General features: G+C 43.3%; 1 protein-coding gene across 2 annotated transcripts in view; it reads right to left on the minus strand.

Annotated features, from left to right (window-relative positions):
* Nucleotides 1-767: 767 nt before the first annotated feature.
* Nucleotides 768-19,673, minus strand: part of RUVBL1 (RuvB like AAA ATPase 1) — a 52,853-nt gene continuing 33,947 nt past the window's right edge. For both annotated transcript variants that reach the window (XM_028524138.2, XM_036009407.1), the window contains 5 exons: nucleotides 17,754-17,817; nucleotides 15,766-15,964; nucleotides 6,553-6,655; nucleotides 2,197-2,288; nucleotides 768-1,158 (listed from right to left, as the gene is read on the minus strand). In XM_028524138.2, the coding sequence (XP_028379939.1) occupies nucleotides 999-1,158; nucleotides 2,197-2,288; nucleotides 6,553-6,655; nucleotides 15,766-15,964; nucleotides 17,754-17,817 (618 nt within the window). In that variant the 3' untranslated portion in view covers nucleotides 768-998. The remainder of the gene's footprint in view (nucleotides 1,159-2,196; nucleotides 2,289-6,552; nucleotides 6,656-15,765; nucleotides 15,965-17,753; nucleotides 17,818-19,673) is intronic.

A 19,673-nucleotide genomic window follows, 5' to 3' on the forward strand; every position in this document is an offset into this window, starting at 1 on the left:
GGTCAAAGCTGGACAAATTTGAGCTGCAAAATAAATAATGTGTCATTGGATTATAACCCAAAGTATATTATAAACATCCTTGAGTCCATACAGAGATAAATGATTGAATAAACAAATGGCAAGAAAAGACAATCTCCTGTGTAGACGAATTCCAAATAATTAATGTAGATGCTCAGCATTTAAGGAGGTAGAGAAAAACTCCCCAGCTCTTAAGTGTGGGCTATGCTCAGTGACTTCTTGCAAAGAGGATAGTATGGGAAGGGGGGAAAAGAGTAACTATAGTGAAGAAACCTGACAATCACCTCAGTCAGGGGATCAAGGTCAACATTAATAGTGATGAGTCATGTTGACAATGTGATAAAAATTGTACCTTACCCATATGGTCTTACTCCCGATAACCCACAATCCTGGTTTAATCATGAGAAAAACAGCTAATATACTCCATGGAGGGATATTAGACAGAACACCTGACCAGTGTTCCTCAGAACTTTGAAGGTCAGCAAAAACAATAGCCACAAGGAGTTGAAGGAGAAATGACAACTAAATGTAATGTGGGATCCTGGGACAGAAAATATGAATAAAGTGTAATAATGTATCAGTGTTGGTTCATCAACTGTGGCAAATGTACTACATACTACTATAAGATATTAACAATAGGGAAACTGGGTGTGAGGTATGTGGGAATGCCCTGTACAATCTTCACAACATCTAAAACTGTTCTAAAATACAAAATTTATTTGTTTTAATTAAAAGGAGAGAAAGAGATACCATCAAAATAATCCTATACAGATTTATTAGAAAATATGCCAGGTGAGGCAGGGTTCCTTCAAAGGAACCACAAGAGAAATTATGACAATTTAAAAAGAAACATTTAGCACACTGAACTTGCTGCTAACCATGTCCAAGTTGGAACAGAATCCGAAGGCAAAGGTAAACCTTGTATCTGCAGGCTGTATCTGGGCCCAGACATGCCAGGGAGTCCCTCTTTGCAGAAAGACTCACTTCATGTACTTATCCTGCTGGTCAGCCAGGATTTTGGCTGATGACTTGGCATCATAGAAGAGCTCACTGATCTCTTCAACATGCTCTTTCTCGATGCTGTCCTTCCCGTTGATCTTAGCAAGCAAGTTGGCCGGAGTCAGCAGTTGCACCGAGTACCTAAAAGGAACAGGGGCCAGGGCAGGAATGAAACAGTGGCCACAGACAGAAGCCCCATCCCAGACCAGCAGGAGCACTGACACCAGGGATTGAGCTCAATGCTGGGCTTGTGCTAGATGTGGTGGACACAGCAAACAAGAAGACATGAGAATTGTTGTTTCTCAGAGAGTTGCAGTCATGACCCCATTGGAGAGGTCAGAAGTCCTGAACATAGCCAAGTCCTACTCCCTAAATCTTTGTCACAGTCTAAGAATTCTCTGACAGGAGGTAAATCCACTGCTGCTTGAAAGGGACTGCAAATTTTGTCGCAGGCAATGCCAAGGACATTGAACATGGTAGGGAAATGAACATACAGCCTGAAAGCACATGCCCCAACGAAAGGCATGAAAATCCAGAAGTTTTTAAAAGCACCACTCTACCTAAACAAAACAGCTTACAATTCTGCTTCAACTTCAGGAGTGAGGGAATTAGTGGCGAGAATGAAGTAATGATTTCACAAGAAGCCAGAACACTGAGGAGAGACATCCCACATAGGCAATGGCTTCAAGCCACTATCAGGAAAGCAGTCTATGTCTGCAATCCTTCCTCACATTTGCCTACAGCTACCATTCCTATCTAAGACACACTGGAAGAACAGAGACAGCATGGGTGAGGGGGCGAGATGGCAAGGCAGGGCCTACCTAATGAATTCCGTGCCCTGGACCCTGGTCTCTGGTTCTGTCCATTTCTTCTACCAAGGGGACCAGCCCGGGGTCAGAGCCAACTCTCCATCACAGGAGTGCATCTACTACAGGGCAAGGGAACTTAACCTGTTAATCTAGTTTTTAAAACACCATCAATCTAAATATTCTGCACTCTAAATCAGTTTCCTTGGATAAGACCCATACCACTAATAGCAGACATGGTCCCATGCCCTGAGAAGGGGGACTGTCTTTACGTTCTAACAGACCTTTACGTCCCCACAGGCTTTGCTAAGAAGGCACCATGGGGTCTGGAGCAGCTGCAGGCAGACACAGGTCCAGAGGACAACCAGCTCACCTCAAAGTGGTCTTGGTACCAATCTCTCCCAGGTGGTTCAGTGCCTCCTCACTGATGTTGATTCCTTCTGTCTGGGCACGGATTTTAATAATCTTTTCGAGGAGAAAAACCATGATCAACAGTGACCAACCTCAAGCGTCTCATTTATACAGTGCTTTAAAAACAATCTTGTTCAGTGTTTCTAGTCCCCACCATTACAGCAGCAGAGGCCCAATCCCAGGCTGGTGAGGCAAAGAGCTGACCCCTACCCAGGACTGCACAAACATACCTGTTCGGTGCCAGCCACACTGTGAATGAATTTAAAGCCAGAGGATTACATTCATACTGACTAGAAAGCAGTTGGTACCCTAGAGGTGTGTGCCGCCAGGATGGCTCAGCTCCTGCCTCCCAGCCCAGGCCACTCAATTTCAAGAGCAAGAAAAGTGAGGCTTCTCCAAAATCTGCCCAGGCTCCCACACATCCTCTAACTTTCTTCTCCAGTACAGACACCACCACCTATAAGACTCAGACAAAAACAGAGATTCTTTATTTGCTTAATAAATAAGTAAAATTTTTAAGTTACTTTTACAGATTTACCAGCCCTTATAACATCACCCGAAAATATCTACTCTATCAAGAAGAGGTCAATGTTTGTTGCAGTTTGCAGATTCCGGTAAGTTGGATAGAAAATGAGCTGATAGTGTGGGTGCAGTAACACAAGTGGCACCAGGATCCTGCAAGCACACCAGCAATGAGTGATAAGGGGTAGCTGGGATAATGATGTTGTGTATTGGGAAACTGAGATAGCGTGAAGACTTTGAACCTCAAATAATATAGGAATTTTTCACTTTGGCAGCTTCATAAACAAGATATCAAGAAGCTCTTGTTTAAATTAAAGTCATAAAAACACACCCAGGTAGAGGCTTAGGAAGTGGGAAAGACTAAGCCCCCCAGCTAAAGCCTTACAAGGGGAAGACAGAGACCAGAGGTTTAGGACATACGCACTTTAAAGCTGGCCTTTCAGCTCTCGGAAAGAGACCCTGAGAGCAGGAGCTGTAGAGGGAGGGATTTAGTGTCTAGTGACTTTTTTATAAGGGGCCAGCCTGCTGCGAATGGGAAAGGTCTTACACAGTAAGAAAGACAGGCTCAGGATCAGGGCCAGGGCTGGAAGGCCAGATGCTAGCAAGAAAGTCTTTTATTCTATCAAAAAACTTGGAACTCAGATTTTGTATGAAATGTCCTGATTTCTAAATGTTGTCATTTTGTTGAAATATTTCACACTGCACCAGCCACATAAAACATCTTTAGCCAGTGCTACTAAGGTATGACCTCTGTAACAAAAGTATCTTAGCTTGTGCATGACGGGTTCCACCATCTGGGGTCCCAAACCACCATAAATGTAGCTGAGCACAGAAGGTCCTGAGTGGACATGAGGAAGGCAGAAATGGAACAGGAAGGGAGATCCCTGCTCCCAGTTCCCTCCACAGGACTCCCCACCGACCATAACAGTCAGAGTCAGAAAGGTTTTTGCTCAATATAAAAACCTTCTCACTGCTAGCTGGGGACAAAGGAAACTTCCAGGTCCTGTCAAGAAAAATGTCCCCTAGGACCTTGAAAAACTTTATGGAGAAGCAAATATTTAATCCTCGAGCTTGGTTAAGGGGAAAGTTTCAGCCCTGAGCATTTCATCTTTAGCGAGCTGCACTGAATTGGAAGTTGGGCTTCAGAAATATCAGGGACACTGCTCTCACTCGCTCTAAAGCAGGTCAGAGCAATCCCAAGAGCTCCTGTTTCAGACTGTTTGGAAATGGACAGTTCATAAATTAGATCTTTAATCATTTAATAACCTGCAGGGATAGTTTATGAGGATGTCGGCATTGATAGCAGAATACATGTTACATTTACTCTGTTTTTTAAAGACCTACTCCAGGATCCAGTAAAAGTGCTGAGGTTATCCCTTGAACCCATCAGAACAAAGCAGTGTGCATAATGGCAATCTGTCCTCCGCTAACCCAAGAGGAGGCCTAGCTAAGCATATGGAACCAGTCCGGGAGCTGGCCTGTGGTCACTGCTCAGGAAGGCACAACTGGAGAACATTCCAGCAGAGAACATACCACATGTTCCAGGGTCAAATGGAGTAAACATGTGAACTAGCTCTGAGTACGGTCTTAGCTCTGCAGCTTATTCTCTGTGACCATGGGGCCCTTGTTTTTCCTGAGTCACAAACCCTCATTATTGAAAGCTGTCATGAGGATTCCAGCGGATATCTATGAAGCACCTGGAAGCTGTTAATATCAGTAATAACTGCAATAGAAAGGGACAGCTGGCCCTATCCATTTATTGTCACTATCTCACTTAGTCCTCATGACAACCTTGAGAGAAGGGAAGAGATCTTGCAGTGAATCAGGAAGGCTCATAGAGATGCATGAAACTGCTCAAGTCACTTAGCCAAGAAGCGATCTGAGTGTGTAGGGCTGCCTTTCCCAGCAGGCTCTAGTCCCAAAGGTAAGGATGGGAAAACAAAGCACCCTTTGCTTTTGCTTCCACCTCTGTACAATGAATGCTTTGACTTCAACCTAGCATTCATCCAAGAGCAACAGACCATTAGCTGGTCATAAGGCCCCTAGACATGGACATTATCTCCTAATAATGCACAGTTGCTGCCATGATCTACAATTTTTTCAATATTCTATCAATGCTGGTTATGAAGGGAGACCTCCAGTTCCATGCTCACCCCAGTACTCCTGGGTACTGGTCAATAAGAAATGTTGGCAGGGCCAGGCAGATAGCTACACATGAGCAAGGGAACAGCCAAGAAATGCCCAGGAGAGGCCTTCAGAGCTCCAAAAGGAAAGGCCTTGCCAACAAATTGCCAGAGCAACTTCACCCCTACTTGTCATTTCTACCAGGTGGGAGGCTGGTAGCACAGCACTTAGGAACATGGGCTTCAGGATCAGACAGCCTGGATTCCTGTTAGTCCTATTACATACTTGCCACTGACCAGCTTTATGAACTTGGGCATTTAGCCTAAGTCTTCGTGTCCTCATATTTAGCAATCACAACAATAACAGTTCTCCCTGTCTCATGGTTACTGGAAATCAAATGGAATCATGCTGGTTACGCATGTCCATAACTTGAGCACAATATCCAACAAACAGTGCCTGTGCTCTGGTGAGGGGAGAGGGTCCAGCCAGAGCCTATTAAGATGTCAGTGAAGCCCTAGTCTACTCCACATCTCCAGCCTTGGCCATATGTGGACCTCAAAGTGAGAGACCTATAGCCTGGAAGTGAGACCATCTGAAGCATAGGTGGGCAGAGTAGGGAAAAGAACACAGCCTGTACTGCTCCAGTGGATCAGCAACCTAGAGCACAATCTACTGCTGAGCAGATGGCCTGGGCTCTGCAGGGAACTGTCTGGCTTTGCATCCTGGACTTGCCACTCCACAACTCAGCCATCAAAAGGAAAAGAGGTTATGACTGTGATGACTACTAAAGTACCCTAGTACCAATTAGGGTACTAGAAATTCTAAGTGTGCAGTGCCTAGGCATTATTTAGCACACAACTGGTGTTCCAGCTCCAGATCAAGCAAAAGGCAATGCATGCAAGAACTGGGCCTGCACCCCTTGGGATAAGGCCCAATCTCATACACCCCTGTCACCTCCACCCCCAAATTCAGCTCACATGGAATTCTGGCATGCACTCTGTGCAGTGACTGAGCTAGATGCTTCCATGTACATCTCCATCAAGTCTCTCATTATAAGGTTAATTTTATGACCTCCATTCCAGGTGCCTAAGATGTGTGACCCTGTTTACTATTATCTCTACAACCAAGGCAGCAGCCCCAGGCACAGCCTCCAAAGTCCCTGAGAAACCCATTGGTCATGCTGTATACAGCTCTGCTAGGACTCGAGTGCTCACCCCCTCTAGCTTCTGTATCCTGCTAAACCTGGCCTGCTGTGGGTTCTGGTGGGACAGAGTACCTGGCTTTGCCCACTGAGCAAAAGGAACCTTGAAAAGGGTCTGGCCTAGGCGCCAAGAGGCTATTGCTAAATCATATTTCAAGCCCTTTTCCTAGAGGTTCCTTTTCCAGTGATCCCCCTAATGGCTGTCATCAAGTCAGTATTTTTCACCATCTCTTTCCTAAAGTTTATCAGGAGGGATGTTGGCAACTGAAGTTTTATGACACTTTAGGCAGTGTCTAGTTGGCCCATCCCTCCCTCAGATGGGGAGACTGAGGCTCAGAGTATTGTGACTTGTCCAAGGATGCAGCATAGTGATGGGACAGTGGTGGGAGTCAGTACTTCCTACATGGCATCAGAGAACACTGGCAGCAACTCAGGGGGGAACAGAGAGAGGAAGGGAGAAGATAGACTCACCTGTTTCATTTCCTGTGGAGTATACAACATGGTCCGGATGATCATCACTCGGTCCAGAAGGTCAAGAGGGATACCATGAGGAGAGGTGATATCCTCAGTGCCTCTGCAAGACCCAGAATGACCATATCACCCCAGGCAATTTGAGACCAGACTCTGAACACTGAAAACATGACTGAGGAATGCACAATGACAAAACAGTTAGTGCATGTCCTAAGAGTCAGAGGCAGTGTAAAAAGACTACCATTCAGGTGTCATCAAAAACAACTTCATTATTTTAGCAAATATCAGTACCATAGAAAATTTGGGAAAGGGAGAAAAAGGCCACCAAAAATCGTATTTGCCAAATTTTCATATAAACATTTTTGTAAACTAAATTAAGCATATAGATTGTTTTGCCTTTGCTTTTGTCCATGTTGCTTTAGTCTTATCAGGTATTTCATAAAACCCAAATTGTTGGGCATTTAGATAGTTTCCAATTGCTGCTATTTTTATTAATGATGCTTTAATAAATAATTTTATGCATATAGTCATGAACATTTCCTCAGCAACTCTAGTAGTGTCTGTCACAATTCTGACTATCTGTTCAAATGGATGAATGAATATCCTAATTTACACAGCTACAAAAATGATCTGATCTCACTGCATTATAGCCAGCACTGGGTATTCTAATTTTCAAATATTTTGTTGCTTTGATGGTTTAGAAAATGAATGGGTAACATCTTGTTTGAATTTGCATTTTCTTGATTCATTTGAATGCTTTCCCTTATGTGCACTAGTTATTTTATTTCTTTTGGAAAACTGTCCAGTTATGTCTTTTCCTATTTTCCTCTTGGACTCTTAGCCAAGCCATAGGAAGAACAGCTCAGGAGAGGAGCCCTATTAAACCCACCAGGCCCTGAGGTACCCAGCTGCCTGCCTGACAGGATGTGTATTGCGCAGACCTGGCAGCCCCCAGGACCAGGCTTCAACCACAGCATCTGGAAGCCTCAGCCTTTGAGAGTCACAGCAGCAGCAGGTCTACCTCAGCACCGTTTCTGGTGCCAGATTAAGAGTCTATGGTCATAACTTATCACTATAATAAAGAACAAGGACAGGACATTTGGATTTAATTGTTAGTATCAAAATACTTGGTTTCTAATCTAAGTAAATATTGCAGAAATAAAGCTTCAGTTAAAAAAAATCATTCTGGCCCTGGCTGGTATGCACAGTGGATTGAGGGCCAGCCTGCAAGCCAGAGGGTCCCAGTACAATTCCCAGTCAGGGCATATGCCTAGGTTGAGGGCTGGGTTCCCAGTGGGGGGCGCATGAGAGGCGGCCACACAATGATATTTCTTTCCCTCTCTTTTTCCCTCCCTTCTCCTCTCTCTAATAATAAAGAAAAATAAAATATTTTTAAAAAGTCATTCTGTTGAAATTGTATCCAATTAGTTGAAGCATAAATGTATATTTATATTATTGCAAGAATAAAATGTTGTTCTGATATAGGCTACAAGAGGATGAACCTTGAAAATCTTATGCTAAGTGAAAGAAGCCAGTTATAGTCCTCACTAGTGGGTGTGACTCAGTAAGTTGGGTGTCATCTAGTAAAGCAAAAGTTTGATTCCTGGTCAGGGCACATGCCTGGGTTATGCATTCGGTCCCCTCTTTTTCTCCCTCCATAAACAAACAAACAAACAAACAAGCAAACAAACAACCCCCCCTTTTTTAAAGAAAGAAGTCAATTATGAAACAGCAGATATTGTATGATTCTATTTATAGGAAATATCTAGAAAGGGCAAATTGGTAAAGACAGAATAGAAGAGAGGATACCAGGTAGAGGGAGAAGGGGAAAATGAGACTTACTACTTAAGGGGTAGAGTTTCTCTTTGGGGTGATAGAAAAGCTTTGGACGTGGATGGTGGTAATGGTTATAAAACATGTGAATGTAATTAATACCACTGAATTGTACAGCAAAATGGCAAATTCTGTGTTACATACATTTTACCACAATAAAAACAATTCAAAAAAGAATAAAATGCTACATTAATAAACTGTTAAATATAAAAAGTTAAGACCTTTCAAAATAAATGGGGAAATACAATAGAAAATACAAATATTAATATAACTTTAGAGAAAATAAATCTCTTTTATAAACAAATAATTCTAAAAATAGTTACAAGGAAGAATTGTAAAAATTAAATTCTATCATGCCCTGGCTGGTGTGGCTCAGAGGTTGACTGCCAGCCTGCGAATCAGAGGGTTGCTGGTTCAATTCCCAGTCAATGCACATGCCTGGGTTTCGGGCCAGGTTCCCAGTGAGGGGCACAAGAGAGGCAACCACACAGTGATGTTTCTCTCCCTCTCTTTCTCTCTCCCTTCCCCTTTCTAAAAAATAAAATAAATAAAATCTTTAAAAGAAAATGTTTATAAATGGAAGGGGTGGAAACAGGAGGGAAGTGGGGAGGGCTGGGGGGTGGGGGAAAAGGCAGAAAACTGTACTTGAAGAACAATTAAAATTAAAAAAAGAAAAAAGAAAATGTTTATTAAAACACTCTATAAATAAATTCTATCATGATTTAAATATTGGTATTTGGTTTGCCTACAATCTTCACATTAAATAAAATAACTTTTAATAACTACATTTAATTTCAGTTACTGAATTATATATAGGCCATATGTTTAAGATTTCTCTCTCTTTTTTAAAGATTTTATTTATTTATTTATTTTCAGAGAAAGGGAGGGAGAAAAACATCAATGTGTGGTTACCTCTCGCACACCCCTAACTGGGGACCCAGCCTGCAACCCAGGCATGTGCCTAGGGAATCAAACCAGAGATCCTTTGGTTCACAGGCCAGTGCTCAATCCATGGAGCCACACCAGCCAGGGCAAGTTTAAGATTTCTTAAGTCCCACTTCGGAATTCTCTTGAAATTCTTTTTTATTTTAAAGATATTATTTATTTATTTTTAGAGAAAGTGGAAGGGAGGGATAAAAAGAGGGAGAGAAACATCAGTGTGAGAGAGAAACATTGATCAATGGTTGCCTCTTGCATGCACCCTAACTGGAGAACGAACTTGAAACCCAGGCATGTGCCCTGACCAGAAATCGAACCTGTGACCCTTCACCTCATGAGACAGCACGACAGCACCCAGTCAACTGAGCCACACTCATCAGGGCTCTCTTGGGAATTCTTGAAAAAAATTTTAAAAGATCTCACCTTTACCCTGTTAAAATATCCCAAATTCTGTAGCACTCATGATAAATCATCTTCAATTCTGACATAATAACAAGTATAATTCTAAAGAAAAAGTGCTTAAGAAAAATAAAGTACTCCCTAATCAAACTTCAAAATAACAGAATTTACAAGCATGCATTAAGAAAGTTTCTTATAGTTTTCTTCAAACTATGTTAATGGTGTGCCTCTTCCAAATGTACAGTTTTGGGTTGTGAGACCTTATGTGTGATTCTTCTAGGATTCCAATATGGTACAATATATCTGGAGGAACATAGTGACTGGAATCTAGAAATTTATCCTATAGATAGACCTACACATGTGCAAAAATTTTAATGTAGGGTTCCTCCACTGTGGCATGTTAACATTTTGAACCACATAATTTTTCTGTAGAGGACTATCCTGTGCATGTAGGATGTTCAGCAGCATCCCTGGCCTTTACCCACAAAATGCCAGCAGTACCTCCAGACGTGAAAAGTAAAAGTTTTCCTGGCCCAGAATCACTGCCTGACTGCTTCTTTATATAATCTTCTAACTATGGTGACACAGACAACACAAGCTTAAAGCTTCTATGAGGACAGAAGATACAGTAAAGAACACTTCATTGGGTAACATGAAGGATAATTCTCGTAAGTCCACTAAGCCGTACGATCAAATCAAAGCCATCTGATTTTTTGATGAGGCTGTCATGACAATTCAATAAAGTAATAACAGTCTTTTCAACAAATGGTCCTGGGACAATTGGGTATCCACATGCAAAGGGATGAAGTTGGATGACCTATTCCTTATGCCATACACAAAAATTTAAATCTAAGTGATCAGAAACCCAAATGTCAGAGCTACAACTAGAAAACTCTTAAAAGAAATCACAGGTGTTAATTCTTTGTTACCTTAGATTATGTAATGAATTTTCTTTAAAAAAAGAAACAAAACATTTTATTTATTTACTTTTAGAGAGAGGGAAAGGGAGGGAGAGAAACATCCACACGCTAGAGATACATCAGTCGGTTGCTTCTCACACGCCAACCCAAATGGGGACCTTGCCTGCAACCCAGGTATGTGCCCTGACCAGGAATCAAGCCAGCAACCTTTTGGTTTGCAGGCAAGCGCACAATCCACTGAGACATACCAGCCAAAGCAAATTATTTTTCTTAGATATGAAACCAAAAGCACAGGCAAACGAGAAAAGCAGATAAAATGGACTTCATCAAAATTTAAAACTTGTACATCAAAAGACATAGTCAAGACACTGAAAAGACAACCTACAGAATATGAGAAAAATATTTGCAAATAATACATCTATAGGAGTCTAGTATCCCTCGAATACATAAAGAATTTTTACAACCTAACAATAAAGACAAATAACCTGTAGAAAATGGGCAAAGTATCATAAACAGATAATTTTCCTAAGAAGGTATGCAAATAACCAACAGGCACATGAGAAGATACTCAGCATCACTAGCCATCAGGAAAATGCAAATCAACAGCACAATGAGATACCACTTCATACTCATTAGGATGGCTAAAATCAAAAGGACAGACAATACCAAGAGTTGTTGAAGATGTGGAGAAATTAGAATCCTCACACATTGCTGGTGAGAGTGCTGTAGCCACTATGGAAAAAATGTCTGGCAGAATCCTGAAAGGTGAAGCAGAGCTACCATTTGACCCAGCAATTCCACTCCTTAGGTACCCCAATGTCCATTAAATGATGAATGGGAAAACTTGCTACTAAATATTCCATACTTTGATATACTACTTAGCCTTAAAAACAAGTAATGGTGTGTGTTGTAACATGAGTGAACATTGACATTACATTAAGCGAAAGGCCGACGAAAAAGAACCCCACAGATTGTATGGTGCCATTTGTATGAAATGTCCAGAAAAGGCATTAAACGCATAAAGGTAGAAAGTAGGTGAATGGTTACCAGGGACTGTGGAGAGGAGCTATGGAAAAAATAGGGTGGGGTACATGTGCAGATGGCAGGGTAGCTGTTGATAGGGATAGGATTTCTTTTAGGGGTGATGAAAATGTTCTAACACAGACTATGGAGATGATTACACAACTTTGTGAATATGTTAAAAACCCCTGATTTTTACACTTTAGCTGGGTGAATTGTATTAGGTGTGAATTTTATCTCTATAAAGCTTTTTTTTTTTTTTTAAAGTGCCACTCAGGGTGTTCTACCACAGGGTTACAGTGAATTGAGACCACATTGTTTCTTAAGTCTCCATGCTTTATTGTAACAGTGACTTATGGAGGAAAAACTCCTGTAAAGACTCCTTAATTCAGGTAGCTATTCTCCACAGGAAAAGAAGACCTTCCAAAGTTTTCAGAGTTGGGATCAGAGCCAGGCTCACCTTCAACATCTGCGGGTCCTGCTGTGGGAAATGGAAAGGACTTCTCAAGGTAACAAGCGTAGACAGAGTCAGTGCAGCTTCACCTCCTATTGTAGCTATGAACATTGTCCATTTCCACAGGAGAGTAAAGCACCCATGGAAGAAGCATAGGGACATGTGCTCCTGCAGTAATGGTTCCCTCATCCCCCAATGCACAAGGACAGGTGACCTAGAGGACTTGGGGGCTGTCTGCAGTTTCAGAGGCCACAGTGGCTCTCCACACAACCACCATCAACTCAAAGCTCAATCCCCATTCACTGACCAGGCAACTCCACAAAGCAGTGTAAGACAGCAGGAATGACATGGACTTTGGAGTCAGGTGTCAAGCTTGAAGCCTATGCTGGCCACCTCATGTGTGAAATCTGAAGAAAACATCACCTGCCCAGAAGGTAGTCAGGGTGCCTTAAGGTTACATGAGATGACCCATGTAGAGTACTTTAGACAGTGTCTGGCACAGAGGAAGCCCTCAGTGGCTGTGAGTTTCCTTCCTCCTCCCTTTCCTTTCAAGCTCTGGAGGTCAGTTATGGGTCTGAAGTGAAGAAGGAAGCTCAACAGCTCCTAAGTATAGGGGTAGAGTCTGACGGGCAGCAAGTCAGATGTGGCCAAAACTACCAGAAATTCCATCATTTCACATTTAAGCCAAATCTTATACAGAGCATGAGCTGTGAAGTTCAATGCTCTGGTCAAATCCCAGTCTTGCTTCCGAACTGTGTGACCTTGGCCAAGTGTCCCCTCCTGGTACAGCCTCAGTGTCCTCATTTAAACAATGAGAACAGCTGTCTCTTCCTCACTAAGTTGAGGTGAGAGCAGCAATGTGCCTGGTGCACAGAAAGAGCTCCGTAATACATGTTGGCTATTATTTTTATCCTTGATATTTTGACATTATCACTACTCAACAAATTTCCCTCTAGGTCTTGGCACCAAAATCCTCTTGAAGAGCACACACCTCAATTTTGGTTATTTTATTGGGCCTACACAAGATCCACACTCTGAACATCTTACCTCCATTTGGGTGACTGCAGACTGACAGCCATGAGCAGCCACAGCCTCAAGGAGCCCTGATCAAGTCAGTCAGAAAGAAGCTGGGGTCATGTCGCCCAGATTGCAGGCTGACCAGAGCTCTGTCCCCTTTGGGCAATTCTGAGATCAAAGCCACCTTCCTATGAACCTTTTTCCTGGAAGGAATGGGACTGAAAGAAAGTACTCAGAGGCCTAAGAAATCTTGCTCCTGCCATCTTGCTGTACTGGCATCTGCTGGGCTGAGTTATCCACTGTGAAGGAAGGGAACCTGTTAGCAGAGCTCTGCAGCAGGGGTGCCATCTGTCCAGGCTGAGCCCTTCCGTCAGCTGCCCAAATGAAGCCAGGCCTAACCAAAGAAAAAGCAAGCATAGCAAACTTATGGAGTCTGTGCAACAAAGACACCAGGGTCACTGGGTACCAAGCCATATATCTGATTTCCAGAAGCTGCCTAGGGAGCCAGGATCCTCTCACCAAAGGCTGTCCTGGACCTGGTACAAGCTGCCTTATCTCAAATATTGAAGAAAAAAATGTAGCAATGTTACCAACACAGTATTACAAAGATTCAAAGAGTGACTACAAGATTCTGCTACATAAATTTGAATCATGAATACAAATTCTAATTCCTAGTTAACTGAGGGGAAATCTGAGGAGTTCACTCCCTAGCACTAACAGCACAGCTTCTAGGTAACTATAACTATAATGGACATACCCCCCACCCCCAAGAAATGGAGAGGGTTTGAGCTACACACCAGTGACTGGAGACTTTGCCCCATTACTAAACTTGGCAGCTGGAAGAGGGGAAAAGGCAAATATGGCCAACACTGGCCCTCATTGGTTGGAAAGCTGGACACTCCCACTGGCTTTCGGCACGCATGGAATTCTGGGAAAGGACTTTTGGGAATGGAACGTACCAGAAAGCAAAAAGTCAGTTTCCCCCCTCCCCCCATGGGGGGGGGGGGAGGGCTTGTCAATAGTTGCCTATGGGCCTGTCAACAGTGGCCAGTGCAGGCCTGTGAATGGTGGACTGGGGACAAAGACTCCAAAAGATGCCTGAAGCTGGACAGCAACTGGAAACCAGCTAAGCCACCTATGTTTATGATACTTTTGGTCAGGAGAAGAGGTTCCTGGTGCAACTTTGAAATGATCTGGTAGAGGGTGACAGAGTGATTTTTCTTTGAGTGTCTTAGAAGGAACAGGTTTTGAAGCAGAAACTTGCCGTTATTTCCAAAGACCTCTGTGATAAGTCAGCACTGTGAACAGATTTTTGTTCTTGTGTTATTTTCAGTTCTTGAACCTACGTAGTAATAACAAATACTTAAGTAGCTATTTTTGATGTCGTACTCTAAGATTCTTCCTTTCCCCTTACTTTTGTTACCAGATATTTTGGATGGAAACTTGCCATTAAATAAAATATTCCTTTCTTTTCCATTGAACTCCATCAGTCTTTGGAGATCTGCCTGGTAGGTGGCAAGCAGTAGTACGCCCCCCAACCCCCAACTGGTTGGGTTCAGTAACATAACCTCAGTGGATACAAAGTTACTTCACAGAGCCAGTTAAACTGCATATTACTCACTGTCATTCAAGAGGCAAGTGTAGGTGGGTTAGAAATCTGAATTCCTAACTCAGTGTGGCTCTGGCTCTGTGTTGAAACTCATGGGCCTTGGGGTCTCTTTCTAGATTTCTAGTACCGTTCTGCCAGGAGCATGCAGCCTCCAGGGCTCTCACTATTCTGCTGCAGACTTAAAAGGGCTTCTCACCATTCCCCTTCATTCCACTAGCAATGCTGGGATGTGGCCCCAGTTTTCAAACAGGAGCACAAAAAACCAAAAAGCAAAAAAAAGTACCAAGTATGAGGTACTGATACTCAGGTTGCAAGCTGGAAAGATGGTGTGTTCTCTGAGGCTCACAGGCCTACAGAATACTTAGGAGAAAAAAAGAATCTCAGCCAAGTCCCCTGTCTCAGCCCTGAGCCCATCCTGGCAGAGTAAGCATCATACAGCATTTGACTTCCAGGTGTCAACACCTCCCTTTCCAAAGGCAGACCTAAGGGAGTAGGGGTAAGTGGAGGTACTGTGTAGCTCTAAGGAACAGACAGAAATTTCTGGTTGTTACTGGTTTCACTATCAGAAAGACCTGGATTCTCATTCTACCTTTATGACTAGGGGCAAGTTATGCTGCCATTCTGTTTCCTCATCTGCAAAATGAAACCAAAAATATTTACCTCCCAGAGCTAGTATAATCAGAGATGTTAATATATATAATGTCACCCAGACCAGCCTATCCAATCTTAATCTTTGCCCACTCCAACTGAATGAACAAATCATACCACACCGTAACCCCAGGAGGCCCTCATATTTAGTAACAGGATGGCAGTTGCCTTTGGTGACCATGATGGATTAAGGCTGACACATGAACTACCTTTGAAAGCAATCCACTTTGGCATGTTTCTCTCAAAATGAATATGACTTCCCTTCTTTCCCATCCTAACTCATGACATAATAATGGGTTTAAAGTGATCCTGGAGAACAAATGAACCCAGATGGGAGGTGGAAAATCCTCATGGCTGGCAGACAGCCAACCTACCTGATGACACAGTTGCCTCGGTTAGATGCAAAGATCACGATGGGGGCAATAGATGATTCCAGGGCCCGGTGAAGGTAGGTGAAGCACTCAATGTCCAGCATGTGGACCTCATCAACAAATAACACACCTGGAACCAACTCAGCAATGCCTTGATCGATGTACTTGTTCACCACCTTGTTAATTTCCCCTCGAAGTTTGTCTAGGAGACAGTAAGAGTAGACATGCAAGGTCAGTAGTAGATGCGAAAAATGTCACCTTTTCTCTTCTCTCCCCATCTGGATTCAACCCAAACCCAAGTCTGGAGCCTGGTTTTACTGCTAGCTATGTGACCTCAGGTACATTGTTGATATGTCCCTACTCCAGATTTCAGTTTCATAATCTGAAAGTAAGAATGATCACACCAGAAATCACAAAACTGGCAATTTCCCCTGAAGATGTCTTTTTTAAGTCACATTCCCCACCAAGCATTATTACTCACACCCACCTACACTTAGCTCCCTACCTGATTCCAGAGACACTGAGTTTGGGACCTCTGGATTAAATGAGTTTCCATATACAAATTTGTTCTGCACTGGTAAATGACCCTGTCTTTGGCCCTGTATCACAAAGCTTAGGTTAATTAACTTTTCTGCCAAGTACCTGGACAAAGGAATGAATAAAAGGCATGTATAGAATCATATCTGTAAGAAAACCTGTGAGGAATGAAAGGATCTGAGAAAAGGTCCAATCTCAGAGTCCGAAGAGGGTAAGTCTCTCAAAAGTTAAAAAACCCACCCTAGCTGGTGCGGCTCAGTAGACTGAGTAGCAGCCTAGAAACCAAAAGGCCACTGGTTCAATTCCTGGTGAGGACACATGCCCGGGTGGCAGGCCAGGTTCTCAGTTGGGGGTATACAAAAGGCAACCAGTCTATGTTTCTCTCCCTCTTTCTCCCTCCCTCCCCTCTAAAAATAAACAAACAAACAAATAAATAAAATCTTAAAAAAAAAAGTTAAAGAACCCATCTAAGGTCACTCATTTTTCCAGCCAGCTCCTATGCTATCAGGAGGGAGCTACTCACAAACACAGAACTTGAAGATTTGATATAGCATCTCCCACCAAAGCCATGAGGCAGGGATGGTCAAAAGAGGATGTATAGTCAAAATCATGTTAAAATACAGAAACTATTCTTGTCAAGTATAATAGGAAGACCTCAGATCACTCCACTGGCTAAAACTTTAAAAAAAACAAACACATGCTTTTTCAGGGGTGTCCAACCTGCAGCTCACAGGCCACATATGGCCCAGGATGGCTATGAATGTGCCCTACACAAAACTATAAGTTTACTTAAAACCTTTTTTTTGCTCATCAGTTTTCGTTAGTGTATCTGTATTTAATGTGTGGCCCAGAGACACCTAAAGGTTGAACACCCCTGCAACTGTTTAACATTTTAAGGTGATAAAGCTGTAGGTGGTAAATAGGAAAAAAGAGGGACATACCAGAAAGAAAAGCAGAGTACACTAAAGGTCCACAAGGGAACAGCAACATTCCTGCCAAAGTGGGAAGTGCCAGGAAGATGAGCAGAATGGAAACTCCTGGCAGGTTAGAGGAATCTAGTACCAGGCAGCAAAGCTCAGTGCTCAGGTGTGCTCTGGCAGGAGCTACCCTGCAGAGTTGGGCAAACACAATCCACATTTCTGGGATCTCGAGGGGACCAGAGACTGTGAAGGCTTCAATCTCCAAAGATGAGTGCAAGGATACTGAATTCAGTCAAGAGGATGTGCTAATACACAGGGCCAGAGTGCACTGGGTATGCTTTTGGCTGTTTCAATTAGTCATAGACTATTAGCACAGAGTCAAGGCTCTGAAAAAAAGAGGAAGAAAGAACCTGTCCTGAGGCACTTTCTCAGTTTTAGGGAGGAGTCATTCACAGAGTCTCACACAGGAAGGATACCAGAATCCAGGGCCCTCCAGCTCTGCTTCTGATTCACCAACCTTGCTGTTTCTCTTACCTGTGATTTCTGTCTTCTTTGGCTTCATTAACTGGCCCATCATAGACAGAATGTCTTGTCCCCCCTGTGCAGGAAAAGACTTGTCAGTCAGTCTTGCTCTCTAAGGCAGGTGCAAAAGTCTCACCCCCCTCTCCATCCCACAGGTTCCCAGTGTCAACTTGGTAGGATCCTGAGGAGTACAGACCCTGTAGGGTAAATGGAGGCAGTCTGGCTTCCTCACCCAGGTGTCCGCGTAACTAAGGGGTGCAGTGTTCCCATAGCCTTGGAGGGGCCTGATAACCAGTGTTCTCACAGCCTTGAGACTGGGTCTGATAAACTGTTCCCATAACAGGAAGTGGGCTTCCATGCACAATTATGTTATGTTATGTAATGTTCTGGAAGTTTTCTGGCTTTGTTCCCCTCTGGTATTTAAACAGGTAGGGACTCCCTGCTGGGGGCGATGCTGATGAGAGACATGCAAGGGGAGAGGTGCCACGAAGGGTGCCATGTTGGGGAGCAAGGGCCATGACATGAGACATGCAGATAAACATGCACCTTGCAGCATGCATGGCTCTCCCACCCATGAATAAAGGCATGCCAGACATCCCAATGGCTCTGTGAACATTTTTCCATCTGCACGAATACCATGAACTTGCCTGGGCTTGAAGGGTGGCAACACAGGCCCTATTATTAGCTTGACTGGAAAACTTAAGGAGCTTCTAAACACAGGAGTTCTTAACGGTTCCCCCTGACCCATAAGAATCAAATTCAATCCTTTCATGGAAAGTATAAGCTTTGTGGAATCTAGCCCAGCCTCCAACTCCAGTAATTTTGTTCCAGTTCCACACTGCTTGATTGGCCACACAGGACTCCTAACTGTTCCCTGAACACCCAAGCTCTTTTATGACTCAGTGCTTTTGCATATTCTAGTCTATCTGCCAGGAACTGCATTCCCTTTCCTGGGAAGCTCCCAGTCATCCGTTAAAGTTCAGGGATACTCTGTGGAGCATCCAAGTCCCCACCCCCTCCTAATGTTCCAATCTCACTGGGGACAAATGGACTGTTGAAGTAGGTATAAAGAAGTACACCTAATTATGTTCCCATGTTTCCTCCCACTAAACTCAGCTATACAGTCACATTAACCTAGTGCTGACCCAGAGCTGCTCAGAGTCTTCTGAACCCATCCCTGCCAACTCCTAATAGGTTCACTCCCTGCCTGTACTCGTCTCCCCACCAGCTTTTCAGAGTGCAGTCAACAACAAAAAACTGCTGTTTTGTCATTTACCCAGCAATTTGTGATCACTTGTTGGTGACCAGACCCTGGGGCACAGATGTGCTCACTAAATGTTCAACAGTAAAAAGTAGCAAGTAGCAAATGTTTCCTGAGTACTTAACAACATCTTATCCTCAAAACAGCCCTGAAGGCAGGAACTATTATATCCTTTGCACAGAAGAGGAAACTCAAAATCAGAGAGCCTTAAGTCACAGAAAACCTAGAGACCCAAATCAACTAATTAGCTGTCACAGAAACATAATCCCTGAATTCCAATTCTCAGCCTAGCAATTTCTCCAAATCAAAGGCTCCCAGGAGGCTGGTTTGGGGCCAGCCATTCCACAAGCAGAGGGGACCTACTGGTCCAAGATGATTCTTCAGCAATCTCTTGGCCAAGGCTCCAAGGGATAAAACACCCAAGAATCCAATTTCAGATAAGAAAGCCTATTCCCTGCTAGTGAAAAGGTGGCCTCTCTTAGGATGAAGAGAAAACCAAACTGAAAGACTACCAGGAGGGAACAGTTAGGCTTTTAAAATCACACATTTCACCCTGGCTGGTGTGGTTCAGTTGGTTGGAGCATCATCCCACACACCAAAAGGCTGTAGGTTCAATTCTCAGTCAGGGCACACACCTAGGTTATAGGTTCTATCCCCAGGTGGGGTGCGTA

The sequence above is a fragment of the Phyllostomus discolor genome, chromosome 9, assembly GCF_004126475.2.
Source record: "Phyllostomus discolor isolate MPI-MPIP mPhyDis1 chromosome 9, mPhyDis1.pri.v3, whole genome shotgun sequence".
NCBI lineage: Eukaryota > Metazoa > Chordata > Mammalia > Chiroptera > Phyllostomidae > Phyllostomus > Phyllostomus discolor.